Below are 23,726 nucleotides of genomic sequence, written 5' to 3' on the forward strand. Positions count from 1 at the left end.
GGGTAAGGTCAAAGCAGTGGATGCAACTTGCAAATTTCTGTGGAGCTTTAGTAATGGAGGTCACTGCTGGGTAAATTACTCTACCTTTATGACGTCCAGTTCAGTCTTCACTCACCTAATTACTTCAATGAGACCTCAAACTACTCCCCCTTCCAATAAGATTCAGCATTGCGCAACAGCCCTCCAAAAGCGGCAACTTGCACAAACCTGACTGTCCACAGTTCAGTGTAAAGGCTGGCCCCCAAAACACTGAGCCCGTTCCTAAGAGCTTTCCCACCTTCTTACCTAATCAACCTGGTGGGCTTTCTTTTTTGTTTATGACATCTAAGTTTCTACACACCTTGGAATATTTCCTGAACAGGATAGCATCTTCATCATGCCCCTTGAAAGATATCTTCATTCAAGCCCTCTTCAGAAGTAATGACATTCACCCTGTTTCCAAATCCTTTCTCTGATTTGGAATACATCCCACATATACATCCCACACACAGCCTCTAGAATACATCCCACATAGGTTTCCAAGGCTCTTTCTCAATAGTCTGGGCCATGAGCTTTACAACAGATTTTCTACTTCCGCTTTGGAGCCTGTCCAAGTCCACAGTCCTCTTTATCAGAGCAGAAGTTCCTCCAGGGATCGACAGGTGGATTATGTTTCCCTCAGAAAACTCCATTCCCCCTGACAAGTGGCCCCCGATCCCAGCTGCATGTTGGACTAATGAAAGGAGCTGTGAAAAATGCCATGTGCCTGTGGCCCCATTGTCACCGAGCAGGACCCTGTGGAACCTTCCTGGGACAGATACCTACCCCATATCGTCTGCTTTAGCTCCTCTCTGAAGCACCTAGATAATAGTATCTGATGCATATTTCCTGAGTTTTTCAGATGCTAAAACCACCACCAAATGGAAGAAATTTACTACTTGATGATCATGAGCAAGTAGCCCCCAGACCTTCTGGCACCTATGGATTGATGACGTTAACCCCTGTGACAACACCTTGTTACCTCACCATCAACCAATCAGAGAACCGTGCACGAGCTCATCACATACCCTGGGACCCTCCCCCCTCACCTGGCCTTTAAAAGTGCTTTGCCGAAACTCTTTGAGGAGTTGGGGGCTTTTTGGGCACGAGCCACCAGTTCTCCTTGCATGGACCTGCAATAAACCTTTCTCTGCTCTGAACTCTGTTTGGCCTCACTGTGCATCAGGCACAGGAACTTGCGTTTGGTAGCACCGTCTGCAGACTCCAGTGGGTTCGGACGGGCACAGGCATAAGTTATCTTAAAAGCCTCCATCCGTGAATTCAGTGTGCAGGCAGGATTGAGAACTGCTGCTGTAGGCAGCACAGCCCTTCTCAGGAAAGTGAGGGACAAGAGGCCTCAGCAAGTCAGGGAAGGAGCAGGGACCCAGGACCCAGGAGAAGAGGCCTAGAGAGGCCATGGTCCTCTGCCAGCCGGGTAGCCTGCCTCCAACAAGGTCTGGCTTTGACTGTCCACATCCACAGGTGGACACAAGCGTATAAACTATCATTGTCTCACTGACACACCCACAAAGAGAAAGAATGGATCTATGAAAAAGCATGAAAACCCTTGAGTCTGAACAAAGGAAAATCTGAGTGATGTTAAAATGGCAGTTTCATTATCACCAATGTGTCATTCAGCTATGCATTTCTGAAACAGGAAAGTTCTTGAAGGTTCTATATTCATACTAATATTGCCAACTCAGACCATTCTGGCTTTCTTACCTTGGCATAACAAGTGACTTAAAATCCAAGTAGTAATTCCTGTAGAAGGCTTGTTACATCAGTTACCTAAAAGAAGGTAAAAGTTTCGGTCCTCATAGCATCATGTAATCATGCCTCTGGATTATACAGAAAAGTAAAGTGTTTAATTGCCTCCTTGGCAGCTTTGAGGGACCAGGACACACTATTCTATAGTCAACAGCTTTGTGCCCATGTTTAGACATGAACAACTTCTGGCTGGATTACAGACTGGTGGATCAGAGCTTGGAGGTACCAAGTTATTTCAAGAAACTACAAGGAGTCATGATGTCAGGAGGCGACCCAGAGGTCACTGGCATGTCTCCCAGAACAGGAAAAGTCTGTGAGGTTTTCTAAAACAATCGTGATGATGGCAGAGACTTGAGGAAGACACAGGTGTGCCTGGTACAGCATTTTCCTAAAGCAATCTTCTTTCCCGGCACCACTGCAAAAACTTACGACGTTGTACTCAATTCTAGTCTTCCCATAACCCAAAACCCTTCCCCAAAGAAATCAAGGAAAAGGAACCATACAAATTTAATTTTAATGATACAGAAATAGTATATAGTACATTTCTTTCCACAGCTGCACTTCAATCATCTCTAAAAAATTTAACAAAATTAAGGCTAAATCAGAGCAATCTGATAGTAAAAGGATATTTTATGTGGTTTTATTTTTAAAGAATGTCTTCATAAATATAGAATGTTCATCAGGCCAAAAAAAAAAAAAATGTTGAACGAGATACCAAATATGGGAAATGCAATACAAAATGTGCTCCTTTATACCAATTTCCTAATAACCACAACTTCCCTGGGAGGTTCCAAATGGGATTTTTTTTTTAATGGATGTGACAGGATACTATGACTTTCTGAAGTACAATAGGCCATTTTAGAAAATAAAACCAAGGACAGTTGAGTCTCCAACACAATCTCTATTGAAAAAATGAAAAGCAAAAGTGGACAGGGTTTAAAAGTGCAGGAGAATTCCATCTGAGACTGCGATGCCCCCAAGGATGATCCCACCATACCTGGCCTTTCCCCCATCCTGTGTTATAGAAAGACTTTAAAATACAGTGAAAAAAACTGGCATTACTGAGAGAGTCAGGAAAGCAAATGGGGTTCTTGAGTGACCTGCTCCAAATACTGATGTTTATTGTGAACAGGAAGAAGGAATGTCCTTCTTTCCCCCTTTTTCATTATCCTTGGCCATATTTGCTGGTTAGCTTGTTACCACCACTTTCTGACTCAAGAAAGACCCTTAGGCTGTTCCAGGATTTAGAGTAAGATGAAGAGTCTTTTTCCCTCTTTTCCCTCCAGTAAAGCTTCTGAAAGGAAACTAGACAATGCAGTGCTGACTCCCTGCAGGAAGCCTCGCTCTCTGCAGTCCCAGTCTCTGAGCAGCGACATAAGCCTGCGAGCAGAGAACCCACCTCCCACCTTCACAGGCTGGGTACCACACCTGGTGGCCTTCCCTCCTCCACCACCTCAACTTGCCTTGGGAAATTCCAGTATTATTTTCACTGAAGGAGAATTGTGGGTGTGTTAACATCACTGACCCCTAGAAAAGGTAGTTTTATTTCTTCATTATAAGCCTTAGAGTCCCCCTACTTTAACCAGGACAGTTTACTTTATGACCAGAATCTTCTCATATAGGGTTAAAGTTTTCATTATAAAGTAGCAGCTAGTTAGTTTACATTATTTTTCTTTAACTTTGCATAAGAATTTTGTTTTTCCATTTCTTTGGTTCCCAGAGCCTCAATTTCCCCTAAAGAAATTAAATGAAATGCAAATAGCCAGGTAAATAACATCCAATAACCTCTTTAAGTCTTAAGTGTGTTCCAAAGATGGCTAAAACCTCTAGGAAACAGCGGGCTGAGGCATAGATACTAAAATGCATTTCTTATATAAATTCACATGTAAACACAGAGAAACAATATGACATACAATAACCCACGTGAATGTAGAGTAATTAACACAATAACATTCTATGATCACACAATCACATAAAGAAAAGGTATTTGCGAGATCTTTCAGTTAGTTCAGTGCTTTTCAAATCTGGCTGATCATCAGGGTCACCTGGTTGGGCCTTTGACATTTCCTAGACCCCATTCGTGAAGAGTCAGATCCAGCAGGCATAGCCAGGGGCCCAGAAATTTGTCTCTTTTTCCTATAAAATTCAACAGTCCCACCCTCTTGCTATATAGAGGAGGACACTAAGGCCCAGAGAAGTCAAGACGTTGCCCGAGACTAACAGAGCAAGCGACAGAGAAAGGGCTAGCACCAGCTCTCTTGTCCCCTTGTCCACCACTTTTTCTGTCACACCTCGCTGCGTCCCAGAGCTTTCCCCCGACCTGGTACCCTTACACTTAGGCTAAGCAGCCTTTAGTAGACATTCTGTTGTTAGAAGTAGGTGGTAAGCTGCTTGAGGGCAGGGACCATGTCTCATGTTCCTTCTGACACAATCCTAGGTTATAAGTGTCTAAGAAATACTTGTTGGCAGGCAGTCCCTCAGCTAAGGCCTCATTCTGTATTTTCCACTCACATCTCTGGCTGCGATCATCCACACAGATGCAAAATCATCTAGCTGGATATCGAGATCCACCTGAGGAGGGCAGTAACGCCTCTGAATTTATGAAGGTGCCATGTTCACACAACAGGAATTTGAACGACTATGCAAGTTCCATAAGGATTACCATGTCTTCCCCTTGTTCCTGAATTACGTGAATTATGTAAAAATAATAATAATAATAAATGAATCCATGGGAGAGAAAGAAGTTATTTACCTATAACATTTGGCAAACATGAATTATAAAAATCCTCAACTAGTCCAGGGAGATAATCCTTAGCAACTGTAACAACTATATTTTATTGAGTTTTGTTACTGTTTCTCTTGGTTTGCAATGTGTATCCCTAGTCTTTTAAAACATTCTTTTGTGGATGGAGTCAAACTCCTTCATAAAGCTGATAGCGAGGGACTGAACACATTACGGCATGGTTGCTCTCCCTCCCCACCCCACATGTATAAACTCTCACACACAAACACACACACACTTACACGTGTGTACTTAATGGAGGTGGGGGAACATGACTTGTTTTATAAATAAGATGATTCTACTATATTGCCATCTTGATTGTAGATATGATACGGAAGAAAGGATAACAAAAACATTTGAAAAGCCAACAGGAAAATATTAAAGAAAATTTAAGGCTGAAAAGTAAATAAATCAACAGGCACATGGGCCACTGGTGCCACACAGCCCAGCCCTGCCTGTGCCCCCCTGACACACGGGCCTCTGCTGGACCAGGAACAAGACAGGACTGCGGTGGGGGGGGGGGGGGGTCCCCAGGAACCACCACAGCAGGCCCTGCCTCCCATGACTGGGTACTCCCTCCCCAGCTAATGCTAAAAGAACTGTCAGCATTCTTCAGCTAATGCTTGAAGAGTCTGTCCTTAGAAATCATTTACAGATGAGGCCCCTCCCACTTGAAAGCGCCTCCACCCGCCTCGGGACATGGCACAGGCACCCTCACAAGTCCTCTTCAAGTCTTCCGCCGCGAGGGGCCGGGCACGACAGAGCTCCCTCAACTTGTACTTTGTTGTAATTTTTACAGGAAAGGCACTGTCTTCTCTTTTTTAACTGTTAAGTCCAGTCCTACCCAGATACAGAGTCCTAGTCACTCCTCCAGACAGCCTTTTCAAATCACGTTGATAAGCTCCTTCATCCATTTCCTCCCCAGCACGTACTGATTATGCGGTGACTGGACTTCCGGAAGGTCAGGACTGGGTGGGACCACAGACATCCTGTGTCCCATGCTCCTCACCTGCCCCGGGGTGACAGGGCGGGGTCACCCCCACCCCCTGATCTAGGAACCATCTCACCCCCCACCCAGGCACTGAGCAAAACTTCACGCACAAGTTGCAGACTTCCTCATTCCAAAACTGAAAAAATCACGAGATGAAAGAACTTTTTGTACCTTATTATGATTTATAAAGCTAATAAATATTAGGAAAATGGAATGACAGAACCAAAAAGTAAACATGACTTGAAAAAGAAACAATTTCAGGGTTTGCAAGGATTCTTTCCCTTTTTTTGGACATTCAGTGTTTTACGAAGTCATGTGCTAGACACACATGACAGCCTCTGCCTTTCCGCGCGGTTGGGAAGTCATTCCAGAGAGACGATGACGCCATACAACACATCCCACGGCACTTACATTTACAGCCTATGCTTCTAGTCTACAACAGACACACACTACGGATATTAGGTACAAAAACATCCATCTCCTACTTATCTAATCAGGAGGAAGGCAAAGCTGCTGCTAACATTTCAATAAAATATCTGATTCATAATTGTCATTATCTCCAGGGAAATCAGATGGAATTTAATGCAGGTACTGATCTAAGTTCTGGACAGTCTTATCTAAAATAGTAGAGGTTTAGATATCCAATACATCTCTTCAGGGAAATTTTAATGAGTGATTCTATATGCCAAATTAATTTTCTTATGAACCATATATATTTGTGTAGGAATATATTTGTCACCTCAACGCTTTAATAAAACTTACTGTGCTCTGTTGCATAAAATAGAGAGCCGTAAAAAAAAAAGCTGTTAGCTGACAGTTACTACTATGAATGTAGAGCTTCAATTGCTGTATACGCTAATCCTCCAGGAAAACTACATCAAAAATGGACATTTTATGACAAAATCACTCATTTATATCAAAACCAGAACAAATAGAAAACACCACTAAGGGAATTTAAATACTTTTCTGACCACTACTGCAGAAACACAGAAACTCAGCAGATTTCAGACATGCAGGAATCAGCACTATACAGGGAAGAATTAACAAATCAAACTCAGTACAACTTTAATAACTGGATTGAAAGTAGACTCTTAATAGAACCAAAATATATCCTCCTCAAGGCAACCATCAGCTACAAAGGAAAAATGATTTCATATCCTTGGTCCATAAAGAAGACACATTTATTTACATTCTCAATGGACTAAAAGAGGTTTTAAACTGTCACAATTAAAATTTTATGCTTCCAAAAATATCTTATGATCAATGCACTTAACTTAAAGCTTCAGATATTAATAACTTCATTTAGGCATCTTAAAAAACCAACACAAACATACTTTCTAGAGTGCAAAATGCTTCTTATTAAATACTTTAGTAACACAAAAGCAATTTGTTTTTACACGCAGGAATCCTCTTCTGAAGGATCATCACCACAAAGACATCCATTGCCGGCAATGGACGTTGAACAAATCTGCCAGCTCGCGTGAAATGCAACATTAAAATTGTGCGTTGGGTTTCTGCACCTGTCCAGATGACCCCGTTTATTTGTACAAACTCATTGTTGGACTCTGGTACATGCACATGTATGCATCACAAAGAAGTCTTCGTGCACAGCCTTGGATTCTTCTGGAGTCCAAGGAATGCAGATCTTCTAGAGACATTTTCAAGTACTCTCCTACTTCTGGGCATGGGGTAACCTGAGGAATGTTGAAGCCATTCTGACCACCTATGGAAAAGAGGAAGAGCTGGATTTAGGGCAGTCAAGTTCTAAACCCTTTTGCTGTCCTGCCCCACCAAAGTAATTTTACAATTCCATAATTTAGTTAAGGCTAATTCCCAGGACCTGAAAGACCTTATTTTACTTCTGATTTCTAGAAGTTAAATCCTCTTCTTAACTCCTGACAGTCTCATTTCTTAGTTTCTGAAAGGCTTCCGGGACCAACAGTGAATACTATTGATAAAAGGACACATATCCTGAGCAAAGTCCAAAACCTACTTCCCAGGCTTCTCTGTGTATTCAATCAGGGAATAATGTTACATACACATACGCACACACATTCAACTCTTCACATTCCCAAATCCCTTCCCAGACACAAGCACCCCTCCCTGTATGCTTTACCATGAGCCTGTCCAGTTTAGGGCAGATCTAGTAAAATGAATACCATTTTATCCCGCTAAATTTAAATATGTATTTGTGTGATTCTCACAAGGTTCTGTTCTACATTTCGTTAGACTGAATGAAGATGCTATGAGGCGTGGTCTTAGGGATTCCAGGAAAGGCTTTAGCCTCCCAGTGGCTTTTCTAAAATCGCGTGGAACCCTTGTGCTTTTGAGTTACATGGCTAAATGCAAATTTTAACTGGGGTAAGGACCTATTTACAGTTGGGGCTGTGCTATATCCCTCAACCGTCTGAGAGCTGAGAATACGTTGAGAACCCTTGGGGTACAGCTTGGGCATCTGATCGAAAGGCTGCCACAAGGTGGCGTCCTAGGTCACCAGAGGGCCACACCAGAAGACTCGGCGTCTGGAGCGTGAGAGTGACTAAAGGAAAAACGGGGTATCAGAGAACTGGAGGAACGTGTAAGTCATACTTCACAACCTGGCCTAGGACCAGTCCTAATCCGTAAACTCTACACAGGCAGGGGTACAGCTGTTTTGACAACTGTTTCGTTTTTGAAACCTACTAGAGCCCCAGGCACTTCACATGCACTCATTAGGTATTTGTTAAATAATGACTAAACACCCTAGAAAGCAGCCTAGAAGGTGCAGTATATTCCCCACTTTAAGGAAGACACATGACACACAGAATAAGCTTATTTTTCCAAAGAAGATATTTACTTCTATTCTTAGCTTTGTCATCTAGAAGACAACAGAAAAAACATAAGCACTGAGGTCAGAAAGACTGAATTAAATACAAGCTCTGAGACCTTAGGCACCTTAAATCTCAGCTTTAGTAAGAGAAAAATAGGAATCATTCCCATCTTGCAAGGATTTAGGTATAATGACGTAAGGTACCTCCCTGACAGCTTGGCACGTAGGTATTTAGGAAATGGTGACTATGGTACAGAAAATAAGAGAAGTCTGAAAGTCAAAGACAACAAAGCTGAAAATAAAACCTTTCAGCCCTAAAGAAAGAAATTTCCGGTTCATTTTTTTTTCTTTTTCTTAAAAGACTCTATGCATGTCAAAATATCACAACAATATTATCCCTTCGTTTAATAGCAGGGCTGTTAATGCATTTCAAGATTTCAGACTACGTCACCAGGATATTCCTGAACGGCTTTTCCCAACACTATTTTATTACTCAGACCAGGCTAGCCCACTGTGGTTATCCCACTACAAACTCAAACGTCACCACATGCAGAAAAGGTCTGGACAGTACCATCCCGGTCAGCCATGCTGTCAAAGAAGAGCCAGGCAGAGTCGTCTTTCCCGTACTTCACGAAAGCGACATAGTGGCTTGTTTCTATGCAGAGGACAGCAAACAACTCCATCTTCTGACAGGGGATGCAGCCGTGTCTCCAGTCCCAGTCAGGTAAATCTTTGGGAAGTGACACTGGGTTATATTTATGATTCAGCCTCTTGGGATGAAGGTGGACCTGAAAGGGAACATGAAGAGAATGCCATTAAGAAGCCAAACTCAATGTTTGATGGGAATGAATGCCACTTACTCTAATTGAATACATCCTCACAAAGAGCAACTGAGTACTTGACAGAAGTCCATCAAATAAGCAGAGGAGGCATAAACAATACCATTTAATTATGGAATTTTTAAAGTTAATTATGATTCTGAAAACTTTTCAAAACCTGAAATCTGTTTAAACTACAAATGATTCACTATTAAGAGAATATCCGTTAAGTGAAGTCAAACTTACTTGAGTGTTGCAGGTTTTACAAAACTGCTTGATTTTTCCAGCTGAGATGTCAGGGTCATCGTAGCATTCTCTACACTCATACATTGCGAGCCCTCCACATATCCGGCACTGCCTAGGGGCTGAAAACGTTGGGGGTGGCGGGGAGTTAAGGGGTCTTTAAAAATGCATTCTTTCATTAAAAAGATTAAAAAGAAAAGTTAAGCTTTAAAAAGGATAATGCTCATGGACTCAGTGAAGTCCACCCCTCCCCATCCCCATAAACTTATTGGATTTTCTTGGATTCAGGATATCTTTAAAAACATTTTCTCTGACCAAATGACAATTTTTTAAAAATAATATATTCTAGAGTGTTTCCCCGATAATAAAATTTCTATTGATGAATATGCAAAGATACAAGAGAGTATAAATAAGAAAACCGAAAGCATCTACAATTTCAGTTAGCAAGAGACAACCACTGTCAATACAACTGTGAATTTTCTCAGATAATTTTATATCTGCACACTCATATAACTCGGTGCACGTGTGTGTGTGTGTGTGTGTGTGTGTGTGTGTGTAGCTCCTCTTATAGAAAATATCAGCATACTCTCCTTTTCACTTATCATTACATCATGACCACTTTCATATAACATTGGTCTTCAAAAACATAAATTTTAATGGCAGTAGTTTTGTTGTAGAGATACACCATAATTCACTTAACTACTCTCATTAACATATAGAGTGCTTCTAATTTCTTACTCATAAACATATTTACATATGAAATATTGATTTACATGTCTGATTATTTTTCCAGAATAAATTTTAGTGTAGTATTTCCAGGCTCTTCAGATACCAAATTGTCCTTTAGGAAACTCGTATCCTGTTAGACTCACATTCACAATTAACGTGAATGGCCTGACAGACTATTTCTGAAAAACAAACAAAAAAATCTTATACTTACTGTCTTCAAGTAAATCTGTTATATTTAATTCCAGAGAAGGAAAAATTTTTTTAAATAGTTTAAAGTCTTTTCCAAATCGAGGCATCTGAATAATCAGACATGATGGTGCCTAAAAAAAAAGATACATAATTTTAGAATCAAAAAGCTGAAAAATAATTTCCCTGAAATAGTTGTGGTTGTCAAACCAAGCAGTGGTGCCACCATAACATGGATGGCTACTCCGTGTTCACAAATGGGATCCACATGTGAAATGGACTATGAAGGCAGAGCACCAAGGAGCCACAAGCCTCAAGTAGTCCAAGATCTATGGACACATGGACACGGAAGTCTGGCAGTTCAACAACCTTGGGTCTCAAATAATATGATGACCATGCAGAGTCATTGACTTTGGGTTTATATTTTTAAAAGGCTTTGGAAAAACCTGAAGGACACTATTCCTTATATTTCAACAAATAAATAATGGTAGCTGTTAAGGTTTTACCAGAACATTCCTTCAGAGATGGATACAATGAAAATGAACCACAAGCATGTACTACTAAGATCATGAAGATACTCAGTAAACAGTAAAAGAAAAGTAATTTAAATTACTTGTTCATTTACAGTAAGTGAATTTTGTCTTTTATTGAAGGAGGAAAAGTAAACAGTAAAAGAAAAGTAATTTAAATCACTTGTTCATTTACAGTAAGTGAATTTTGTTTTTTATTGAAGGAGGAAAAGTAAACTTTTTTTTTTGATATATTTGGATAATATGCTTGGATAAAATTTTTAATTGGGTAAAATGTTAAGCTGGGTGAAAGGACAACAACAACAAAAAAACACAAATCTTCTTTGCTTTAAGCTACTTAAAAGTGTTCAAGTTACAAATTAGAATGGTATTTTCTATGGCACCAAAAATCTAAAAAGTTCAATCAATTCTAAGGTATTTTCTACATGGACAAAGTTGAAGCATGGCATATTTTTTTAAAATTTGTGTTTTGTTAACAATCTGTGCTCCTAACTGTTCTCAGTGGGTTAAAAGTAATAGTTATAGAAGCTATAGTTGTCTGGAGAACCCTGATGACTTGCATAAAAAATACAATAAGTAATTATCACTAACCTCAGCAAATTTCAGGTTGCTGTTGATAAAAGACCATTCTAATAATTGCTGAATTGTAGGAACTCCAACTTTCTCATTTTTTTCCATAAAAATCTGATAGAAGTAACAATCTTGAACTTTTTGACCTGCTGATCTAAAAATATGCAGAAAAAGCCAGATAATTTATTTATGAAATGCATCAAAAAGTGAAGTGGTTCCAGAGGCATTTGAGAACAGAAACCGATGGTGCAACTCTGACCATAAAACCGATGGTGCAACTCTGACACTCAGAACAACAGGGGCAGAGACAATCATTTAGATAAAATAATTAAATGTACTTATGCATAAGACCTTGCAAATGATTTCTTGTTTAAGTTCTCATATTGAAAAGCTGCCTTAGTGATTAGAAGAAAAATAATGCAACAACATCCACAGTCAAGAAGCACTGTGTGAACAATACAAGCCAGAAGCTAACATCACTTGGTTCAACTTAACCACCGAAGCTAGAAAGGAGCAAACTGCATTTAATGCTTGAAACAGGAAAGTTAATTTGTACATGCCTGAATGGGACAGACCCTAAGAGACCTTCCAGATGCAACTTTTCCTTTCTAAAATAAAGGGCCTGAGATCTGGGGAAGGATAATCCTTCCCAGTAACTCAAAATCAGAGCCAGGTATAAAAGCCAGGTGTCCTAACAACTGCTTACTATTCTTTGCACTAAAGCATGCTGTCTCTTTAGATGGTCACTCATTTATTCAACAAACACCAAGTCAGGGCCCACTATATGCCAATCACAGTGTTACCCTTATATTGAACATTTTCCCTTCTAAATATTTTACTTCAGAATGCATGAAAATTCAAGACTAACTCTACTAAAAGAATCAATAATCTTTCAATTTACTATTTACCCTTTTTAGCAGAATTTCTGCATATAGAATCAGGCTGTTTACAATTAGATTTATAAGTACAGTTCAAAATTTTGAGGGAAAAATATTAACGTAGTTTTCATAATAAAATCTCAGCTATTGAGAGGCCAACCTCAGAAACCCTCAGTTTCCCAAAGCACCTTATAGCCTGAAATAAACACAACTTATTTGGTAACAAAGCAAAGATTCTTGAGAAGCTACAACAAAAAAAGACAAAAACGATAACCAAAAAACCTGAAGGTTATGCTGTACCAATATTTTAATTGGTTACTGATGACAATAAAAGGCCAGCATTTTTCTGGCCAAAAAGCATTACCCAAAAAAGCCATTAAAAAAAGCCAAAAAGCATTTTAAAAAATTAATAGCTAACAGAGAAAATAAGACTGGAAACTAAGAAAGCAGAAAGTAGTAGAGGTCAGTAGTTGCAAAAATTAGAAATAATAATAGTGATGGGGGAGGGGGATGGTGGTTGGAGGGAGCATGGAGTGGCAAACACGAGAGATGGGAACCAGAAATGAGGATGTAATACCAACAGCTTTGGGATACTGGGACAGAAAAACTGGAGGCGGTGAGGGGGGCAGCAACCACTCAAACCTCATAACTGAAGTTCTAGAAGGCTAATATCCTAGGGTAATTAGCTGGGCATTAAGACACACATACAAAAGAATCACAACAAAACTGGTGCTGTTGTACAAAACCATGAAATTTACATTGCTGTTTATCACCAAAAACATCTAAGAGCAGAAGGGTACAAATGTTGTATTAACCTGAAAAGAAAATAGACGTCTACAGAGAAGATAAAAGTATCCATGGGTTTGCATAATATTGGTCTATCTACCTTTGTAACACAGACCATAATGGGTAGTCAACTAAAAATTTTTTACAGATTCTGGATTATCTAGTACTATGGAATATAGCATATCCATGTAATAAGAATCGCCAGTTCTATTGTTCTATAATGAGAGGTACTCAGTAATACAACCTGAATATTCCCTTATATCTGCTTCCTGATGCTGATCTTATTCCATTATTTTTCTTGTAATGCTTTACCTCCATCCATTAGCCTCTCGCATTAGTGGCTATGACTTTAGCTTCACCTTAGCACCCCATACACAGTCATTATTATTACTACTACCGTCATTGTTATTGTTTTTAAGTATGAAGGCTTGACTTACCCACATTTACCAATTTCTTGCTTGGCTTTCTTGTTTCTTGCATATCACTCCTTTATTCTAAATTCAGTTTTATGTTACTAAAGTACACCCTGTAATAAGTCTCTGACTGGTAATTTAGTCTTGGTTCTTCCAGCTCAGGAATTTTGTACATCTTTATTCTTAGAATTTAAGTCTGTCAAAAATTCCAAAAAATCTTCAGCTATTATCTCTTGAAATATTGCTTCTTCCCTATTCTCTCTAGTGTCTCCTCCTACAATGACAATTAGAATTTGTCTTCCATGTCTCTTATCTCCTCTTTCTTGTTTTCTAACTCTTAATCGCTTTGGGCTACATTCTGGGTAATTTCTTCAGATCTACCTTTCAAGTAAGCAATTCTCTCTTTAGCTGTGCATACTGCATTCAGTGAGGTACCCTCTCCCAGCCATATGTACATATATGGCTATATATATATAACTACATATATAGTTTTTTATTCTATTTTGGGGAGTTTTATTTTTGTTTATTTTTCTTTGTTATCAAATCTGCATTTATCCTCCATAGGTATCTAAGTTCTTTTTTCTCTTAAGCTATTTAAGAATATTCATATTAAGAATACCATTTTAGAATAGTCTCTTTTAGACTACTTTACTATTTCAAGGTTTTAAGGTACTCATCCTCCTATTTGTTGCATCAGCTGACGCTCCCTCCGTCAGGAAGACAGGCTCATGGAGGGGAAGAATGACACTTGGGGAAAAAACTGCTAACTTTTAAAGTATTTTTTTTTTATCTTTTTATAATCTTCAAACTAGTGATTCTCAATATGAATAGGCTGCTGAAGGGGGAGGAGAGGCAGAGCTTCCCAGGGCCCTCTTCAAACTCCACAAGACCTTCAGACACTGAGACATATTCCTGTATGTGACTGACCCTTCTTCACCCACTCTGAGAATCACTGCAGTATTCGTCCTATGTACATCCTGTGCACTGCAGTATTCGTCCTATGTAACACACCAGGAGTGTACTACAACCCAAGGTGTGTTGGGCTATGCAAAAAAAGAATGAAAACTGTTTTAATCATCTGAAATTTATCTCTTCAAGATGAAAAACAGAAGTGATTTCTTTCCTCCCAAATTGCCTGGCAGATTTCCTACATCATGTATTCAATATATATTTCCTTCCCCCTTTGTGTTTGAAGGTCGACTTATAGAATACTGAAATACCACATATAGTTAATTCTATATCTGGGCTTTCTATTCAATTCTATCTATCCAATTTCTAATTGTATACCAGTATCACACGGTTTTAAATGTCTGTTGTTTTGTCTTTATAGCTTACAATAGAGTTCTTTAAAAAAAAAAAAAACTGCAATGTTTTCACCCATTTCATCTTGTATAGAATTCTAAAATCATTTTACTAAGTTCCAAAGGAAAAAAAAAAGTTAAGATCTTGATTATGTACAAGTTATTTTGTAAACATTAACAGCCTTAAGTTATTTAATCTTCCTACCTGGAACACAATCTTTCTCACTAATTAATTAAATCACCTTTTAGCTCTGTGCAAGTCTTCTTCAAAAAATTGATTTCTTAGCATTTTATACTTTCATGAAGTATGAAATTATCTCTTTTTCATATTTGCTAGTGGGGATACCAGAATATGACTGATTTCTCCATGGTTTTTTCCTGCATGGTCAAATTACAAATTCTTGTGTTAATACTAGTAGTTTCTAAACAATTCTCTAGGATTTTCTGGGTATACATATAGCTATGACCTTATGTGAATAGATGATAAATATATCCTATCTTATTTCATTAGCTAGAACTTCCAAAATAATATCAAACTATAACTTCAGTACTGTCCACCCTTCCCTCCATCCTTCTTACTCATCAATTTGACACTGGCATCAAAGAACATCACTTAAGACACTGAGATGAGTAAGAATACTTGTCCGTGATTAGGTTTTAGGGAAGTAAATAGTATATAAGCAAGATTTTTCAACAAAGAAACCCAGACTAAAATGTAAAAAGGCCCAGCATTCAATCTGGAAAGTTCATCAATTTAGAACATCTCACTAAGAACTTCACTGTATTAGATTCAAGGCTTTCATTGAAGATGGGGGTAAAAAAGACCAAGTTATAAAACTGAGAACAAGAGAGCTAATTTAGGGCTAAATTAATTCTTTGACTAATGGGTAGTCAAAAACAGTGCTCCCACGGTGTTTGACTGAGTTTGAATAATTTTCTCTTAAAAGGATTCATTAATTTAAATTACAAAAATATTTATAGGGCTTCCCTGGTGGCACAGTGGTTGAGAGTCCGCCTGCCGAGGCAGGGGACGCGGGTTCGTGCCCCGGTCCGGGAAGATCCCACATGCCGCGGAGCGGCTGGGCCTGTGAGCCATGGCCGCTGAGCCTGCGGGTCCGGAGCCTGTGTTCCGCAACGGGAGAGGCCACAGCAGTGAGAGGCCCACGTACCGCGAAAAAAATATATATATATATTTATATACAGCTTTATAAGAAAACGATTTGCAATAGTGCTTATTACTGGGGTTAAAATTAAAAGCACAAATTTACACTGGATTTGTTCTTCAAGTTAAGTATGATACCATGGCAAAGATAATGATTTAAATTAACTTGCATTGCAGGAACCTAACATATTGAGATCCCTAAATAAATACAATATTAAGTAATCATTAAGGAAATCATTCCTACTGAATGATGGCAGTGGAAATGAGGACTGTCTATTTTTTCCAATGCTTCTGTAACAGTTTAAAATTACCTTATCTTTAACAATGGTTCTACCCTTAAAATATGATGAAACAGAATATTCAAGAATTCTTCAGGATCTAGGAGAAAATAAAAAATCAAATTAAGTCACAGACAAGATTTTTAAATCATTCTATTTTTTCTTTATAACAGTCATATTCCTATACAGAATTCAATTTCATAATCAATATTATTTCAATTAAAAGCATAGTTCTCAAGTTTTCCTAACAACAAACTACAAAGGATATTTAAATGATGTGATAAAGTATTACATGCCAATTTTGTTATAACTTTATTATATTTCAAAGGGTATAATAATTCACATATAGGGAAATAATTTTAATTTCTTTGGGGGGGGCTTAAGATAAGTGTAATAAAACCTGACGTATGACCTTATCTTTCCTGCTATTTAAATAATTATCAAGTCTGTAACTATTATAGCCAGTATGCTGTTAGTACATTCAAAGTCAGGAGTTGAATCTCTGAGTAAATTCATTAGCTGTGAATAGATTAAAACACTGTCTCTCACCATAAACTTAATCCTAATCAGCCATTTGTAACTCCCTTTATAACAAGGAAAGCTAAGTGAGAAATGTGGATGACTCAGGGCAACTCTTCACCCCTGAAAAGAAAACAACTCCGAATATCATCGCTGGACGGAAAGATCTCCTTATTTATTCATAATATACTAATACCAGCCAGCTTCTTAAAGGGGTTCATTATTCCACATATCACTCACTTTTAGAAGAGAGAAAGCATTTACAAAAAGAAAATTGTACATCACATAGAAAAAAATTATATTTTAAAATATAATCCCCAAAACTACACAGATATAACATTTCAACCAACAATTTAGCATTTATGCTTTCAAGTTATTTTTAATGCATATCCTATAAATTAAAACAGTCACCTTGGGCTTCCCTGGTGGCGCGGTGGTTGAGAATCTGCCTGCTAATGCAGGGGACACGGGTTCGAGCCCTGGTCTGGGAGGATCCCACATGCCGTGGAGCAACTAGGCCCGTTAGCCACAACTACTGAGCCTGTGCGTCTGGAGCCTGTGCTCCGCAACAAGAGAGGCCGCGATAGTGAGAGGCCCGCGCACCGCGATGAAGAGTGGCCCCCGCTTGCCACGACTAGAGAAAGCCCTCGCACAGAAACGAAGACCCAACTCAGCAAAAATTAATTAATTAATTAATAAACTCCTACCCCCAACATCTTCTTTAAAAAAAAAAAAAAAAAAAGTCACCTTTTTCTTCAGAGGTAAATCCTGATGCAGCCTCAACTTTTTCAAGTATTTTCCTCAGTTTCATAATCTTTGTTGCACATACGTATCCATATCTATGTTAGTAAAAAACTATTAATTAATATTAGCAAATATATTAAATTAATATAACACATTTTTTATTGAAGGACAATTGGCTTACAATGAACATAACACATTTTGATAATCAAATATTTCTTATGTAACTCCAGTGTGTCATAAATTAGTAAGCTTAATAAGTATTGCAGAAAATACAAGCTTCTTCTTGAGGTTTGAAACTTTTAAAATCTATAATCAGAATTATCTCAGAAACTATGATAACCTAAAAATAACTATCATATACTCATAAAAGAAAAAATATTTTTCATTTATGATGACAGTTTTTTTAATACTATTTTACTTAAGGAATTAAAACATGTACTTTACAAAATAGGATATACAATTCTGAGAGAGAATCCTTTTAATGTTGTACTAAAGGATGAAATAGCTACCAAGGGGGATGGAAAAGGGCAGTGATAAGAAACTGAAATTCTAAAATCTGCAATCAAACCAGTCACCATAACTATGACATTATCTCTTATCTTTCTCCGAATACAGGATACATTCAATAAGCTTCCTGTCAATCCTTGACAAACTTCTAATTCTAAAACTGGCTTCAGAAGACAGCTTAGGAGGCCACCATGGGCTTCATAAGAGCAAGTCAGAACCACCTAATCTTACATCCATTTTTCATATCGGCTATCCACTCACTCATTAGCTCTTTGCAGCCAACATATATTGAGCATCTACCACTTACATAGTAATCTAACCTTTCAGTATTCAAAGAACGTTTATCAACGGACTTATGGTGTTTTGGAAGGAAAGAAGGAAGTGGTAACATGCCTTAGAGTTTTGGATTTAATCTGTCTTGTTCTAGTATCAATCACTTGGGGGGAAAAATAGACAGTATGTTTAAATTTTGCATTTATACAAATATAATACAAAATAACTGATGTAAAACTCAAGATTCATAATTATCTTAAGGGGGTAAAAACTACAGTTATTTTCATCATTACAGAATTCAAAGAAAACAAAAGATACAAGTGGGAAATTTATTCACCTATAATATAATTTCCTAGTCATGTTATATAGTAGGTCATTCCGAATGCTCATTATATTTCAGTGTTCTGCATTTTGGGGTCAAAATCTTATATCAAACTATTTTTTATTTTAATTGTTAAATAATAAAAGTATGTCACAAAATTTAAATTTATCTTAATATGGACTTTAAATTACATAGTTTGCTCCCTATATTCCTAAAAGAGCGGATTTGTTTTGTGATCTATGGCCCTGACTCTTCATAGTTTAAATTTTACACTGTGACATTATCACACATTCCTCCTACCACTTAACAAAAGTCCTTACTAGATGTCTTGTACTTATACCATTACAAATTGCTTCCTGTGGCCAAAGAAAGACATACTTACAATTCTTAAACTAGGAGATAACCAAAAACATCACCTTTTTAAGAGAGGTGGAGGGAGGCCTAAATATCTTCCTTTAACCAAGAAATGTGTTTATTAATAAAATACATCTCATGTATTTCTAACATAAAACTATTAAATACTTGCTACTCTATAAATAAAAATTTCCCTTGCTGCTATTCATTCAGATAAAATTAAGAAGCCAGATCATACCAATTAAACTAATAAGCATGATTACATTAGGGGTAATATTGAAGATAAGAATCCCAAATACCTTATATCAGCTTTTATAAACCTACTGTAATTGCTGAACTGTAGTACACTCTACCAAAATGGTTTAATCACTTCATGGCATACACTATATGCTACACTTTGGCCAGATTTAAAATGTTAAAGAAGTAAAGACAGTACAACGGGACTTCCCTGGTGGTGCAGTGGTTAAGAATCCTCCTGCCAATGCAGGGGACACAGTTTCAATCCCTGGTCCGGGAAGATCCCACATGCCACGGAGCAACTAAGCCCGTGCGCCACAACTACCGAGCCTGTGCTCTAGAGCCGGCGAGCCATAACTACTGAGCCCACGCACTGAAACCACTGAAGCCCATGTGCCCTAGAGCCCGCGCGCTGCAACTGCTGAGCCCACGCCCCGCAACTACTGAAGCCCATGCACCTAGAGCCTGTGCTCCGCAACAAGAGAAGCCACCGCAATGAGAAGCCCGTGCACCGCAACAAAGAGTAGTCCTTGCTCACCACAACTAGAGAAAGCCCGTGTGCAGCAATGAAGACCCAACACAGCCAAAAAATAATTAAATAAATAAATAAAATAAAAATTAAAAAATAAATAAAAGTAGCAACAAAGACTGAACAGAAATCTTCTTTAAAAATAAAAAAGACAATACAAGGACCGAAAGTTAAAAAAGATGTTAATACATCATTGAGAGAACTAATTCTCTCCCATTTCTCATTAAAGGAAAGCAGGGAATAAATTAATTACTGTACCAAAAAACAGCACCTAGGATACCACCTAAAGGCAAAAATAACTATCTTCTACTTACATTCTCAGAGGATTAACGATTTCTGTCCTCAGCAGCTCTTGAGTTTCACTATAATATTCTACATCATTCTTTTCTTTGGGTCTAAGTAACACAGTGTCCAGAACAGAACTAAAAGCAAACAAGCTGCAAAATAAAAAGAATATTTTTCCTCATGCTGTAAATGTACTAATTTTTGAGAAACCCATACCAAAAAGAATATGAAGAGAAAAATCACAAACTCTGGAGAACAAATAACATACAAATTAGTGTTTTTTATTAATACAGGTAACCAAGACCCCTGTCAAGGTTCCCATGGCTCAATCATCAGGGCCTAGAGATCATTAAGGAGAGTACTAATATCAAGAAGGCAAACTATAGATTGACAGTGTTAAAGGACTAAAAATACGCCTTCAGTACAATGGAAAACTTCTTTGCAAAAGCTGAAAGAAGGCCTACAAATCTGAGTCAAACTACAACAGAGGAGAAAGTTTGGAAACTAATTTCCCAAGGCAAACACATAGCCAATATGTAACCCACTCTAGATATTATACTTCTCTCTCTCCACAGCCCTTTGCAGAAATCTGAATTCCTTTAAACGTCAAAATCACTTGTGAGTGACTAACAGCAGTGACTTGCTGATATCAAAGAAAAAGAAAATTTGGCTAAACAGATTTTTATCAGAAAATCTGAAAAATATTACATCAATTCTTGCTTTTGTCAACACCTCTGAGAGACAAAGTATTCTGCCCCCAAAACGGCCCACCATTTTTATTCTTCTCCCTTGTCTTTAAAATTGTAACATCCCATTAACTTCCTAATTCTTACAACGTGGCTGTACAGAGCTGGCAGGTTATGCTCAGTTTAACTGGCGATGTTCTTGGTTCAAGCTTCAGAGTGTAAAAGTTTTTGCCATGTTAAACTGTTCTACTTTGGAACAAACTACATATATGAGGGCAACTGTGCTTCTACTGAAAACACTTCTTTAAAATAAAGCAGTTTTATGATTGCCTCTGCCTAGCAAAACAAACACACAAGCCAGTCAACGGCTTATGACAAGTTATTTGATTTGTGCACAAAGATCCTGTACTTATTCTCTTCAGTCCTATGATTTCCCACATACCCTCAGAATATCTGTACCACCTGTAACACTATCATTCACCTCTTATCCATCATTCACTGCATTATTTTTTATATTAATTTTTTGGATACAGGCACATAAGGCAACATTCAGTAGCTTCCAAGGAGTATATAAGTGAAATGCAAATCTCCCTTTCTCTCCTGAACCCCAGCCCCCAGTTTCTCCACTCAGAGGCAATTAGCAGTTTCTTTCTCTCCCTCTTTCTCTCTCTCTCCGACACACACACAAAGAAACACATGCACCTGCCCCCATGGCACTATATTCCTACTGCATTAATTTTAAACTTACCAGAATAAGGTTGAGTCTAAGTAACAAGAATTGTAATGACCCTGGATACCTTTCTTCTTTCCAATCATTATCTCTAAACCTTCTTTTTCCATTTTTGGTGGAGTATTTTCTTCTACTACTTCACTTAAGTAGCCTCCAAATGCTGCAAAGATAAAAATGAAAATAATTCTTTTAAACTATTATAGTTATGTATTCCCATACATATTTCTTCACTTAAAAATATCTTTTCGGGGCTTCCCTGGTGGCGCAGTGGTTGAGAGTCCGCCTGCCGATGCAGGGGACACGGGATCGTGCCCCGGTCCGGGAAGATCCCACATGCCGCGGAGCGGCTGGGCCCGTGAGCCATGGCCGCTGAGCCTGTGCGTCCGGAGCCTGTGCTCCGCAGCAGGAGAGGCCACAACAGTGAGAGGCTCGCGGACCGAAAAAAAAAAAAAAAAAAAATCTTTTTGTATTTTGATGCACCATTTATTACCCAACTTAAAACTAAGTTAAAGGTAGGTTTTGGTTAACTGTTATTCAGCTTGGCTTATAAAAAAAATGCTAATGTTCGTTTTCAACCTTACTTCCTCCACAATTTAAAAAACATTTTAGAGTATCAAGTAACGTAAAAAAGCATCTGCCAAGTAAAATATTTTGTTCCCCAAATATCTTATTTGTCTGAAGATGTTCCATTTTCAAGTTGGAAAAGAAAACAAGACATTCCAAAGCACTACTCCAACTGTAAGGAAACTTGTTTTTCATAAAGATGGCTTTTTCCTATTTATACCTGTTTAACCCTCAAGATGTTTCACCACGATTATCCAAAACTGGACAGGATCAGTATCAGGAAACTGCCACCTACTATAAGTGATGAGATCTGTGGTTCATCAAGCAATTAAACCTACTTCTTATAACTATGCTGACATCTTGGTAACACATGCTTATTGATGTACTTGAACAATACAGAGAGAGGAAAATCAGTGCCATAACGAAGGCCACATTTCAATCTCTACTTCCTGGGTTGTTGAAAATTAAATGTCTGTAATCAACAGGAAGGGGAAAATAAATCCCACTATTTCTCAGTTTTTAAGTCTCAAGCATGGCTTCCTGGCTAATACTTTTTCTAAATGTCCCCTCTTAGGATAACTGTAACTTTCTCATACACCAAGTAATAATTTTTTTCTGATTTAAAAGCTTGATGAACACTGGCAGGAAAGAAAGAAACACTGTTTACTACCAACTACTGCAAAATGACATGAGGTCAGAACTAGAGTCATTCCAGATTGATGAATAAATGAAAGGCACACAAATACCTAAAGAGTTACAGCGTTCGATCTGATTGGAAACTGGCTGCAGGGACGCAAACCTAGAGTCTGGCCGGCAGCTCTTCAGTTTAACAAACAGCGCCTTCTTCAGGGCACAGGTGAAATACCGAGTACCCCTAAAGGTTCCATCTGTACAGCCTGCACACTCGTCTTCCTGAAAAAGAAAAAAAAAAAATGCTTAAACATGCATTATTCTCCATCTTGCAAAGACGGTATACAAAGAACTAAGACTTGTTTCAAGTTTACCCTTTCTTAGAATTCTGTTGTCACACCTGTACTGAGAACTCCATCAGGAAAAAGGGGTTGACTGATCAGTGTTTCAGCCCACAGCTGATAAAATCCTCAACGTATTTCCCTTCAGAATACATGTTAAACCTTCCCTGGTTAACTGACTTCCCTGCATCATTTCCAAAAGCATTAAAACTAGTGGGGACAGGAGGCCAGAAGGGGCTGTTTATTTTAACAACCCAAAGAGAAAAATAGCATCCACTGGCCTGTAAACCAACAAATAAAAAAGCAAGAAATATATTTAAATAAAAGCTAAATGTACTCAAATTCTCTTTCTGATTATGAAATGTCAAACAATATGCTTTCTAATCTCCAAAATCTTTCCCTCTACCAAAGATCTCAAAAGGTCACTAAAAATGGTGATTAATCTTAAAGTCAGTGATAGAAATATTAGAACTGATTGCAGGAGGGAGGCTAAGGAAAAAAAAAAAAGAAAAACTGATAACAGTTTGCTTTCCTTACTGCATTCTGTTTAATATAATGAGCCTAAACATATTAGCCTAAAAATCTACTTTCATTCCCTGAACACAGATCAACTAACATTAAGAATAAGTGGATCAGATGCTTAACGGGCAGCAAAGGATGTCAGGCAGCGTGGTAATAAAATTTTTCTCTAGTGATGGCTTTGTGGATAAATAAAATATTTCACCAAAAAGCAAAGAATAGGGA

General features: G+C 38.2%; 1 protein-coding gene across 1 annotated transcript in view; it reads right to left on the reverse strand.

Annotated features, from left to right (window-relative positions):
• Positions 1 to 6,897: 6,897 nt before the first annotated feature.
• The window catches only part of CYLD (CYLD lysine 63 deubiquitinase), a 50,912-nt gene continuing 34,083 nt past the window's right edge, over positions 6,898 to 23,726 (reverse strand). The window contains 10 exon segments of the mRNA XM_007459471.1: positions 6,898 to 7,281; positions 8,939 to 9,155; positions 9,432 to 9,550; positions 10,369 to 10,477; positions 11,465 to 11,597; positions 16,295 to 16,361; positions 17,528 to 17,619; positions 20,061 to 20,183; positions 21,466 to 21,607; positions 22,758 to 22,923. Coding sequence (XP_007459533.1) covers positions 7,097 to 7,281; positions 8,939 to 9,155; positions 9,432 to 9,550; positions 10,369 to 10,477; positions 11,465 to 11,597; positions 16,295 to 16,361; positions 17,528 to 17,619; positions 20,061 to 20,183; positions 21,466 to 21,607; positions 22,758 to 22,923 — 1,353 coding nt within the window. The 3' untranslated portion in view covers positions 6,898 to 7,096.

The sequence above is a fragment of the Lipotes vexillifer genome, unplaced genomic scaffold (genome assembly GCF_000442215.2).
Source record: "Lipotes vexillifer unplaced genomic scaffold, Lipotes_vexillifer_v1.1 scaffold342, whole genome shotgun sequence".
Lineage (NCBI taxonomy): Eukaryota > Metazoa > Chordata > Mammalia > Artiodactyla > Lipotidae > Lipotes > Lipotes vexillifer.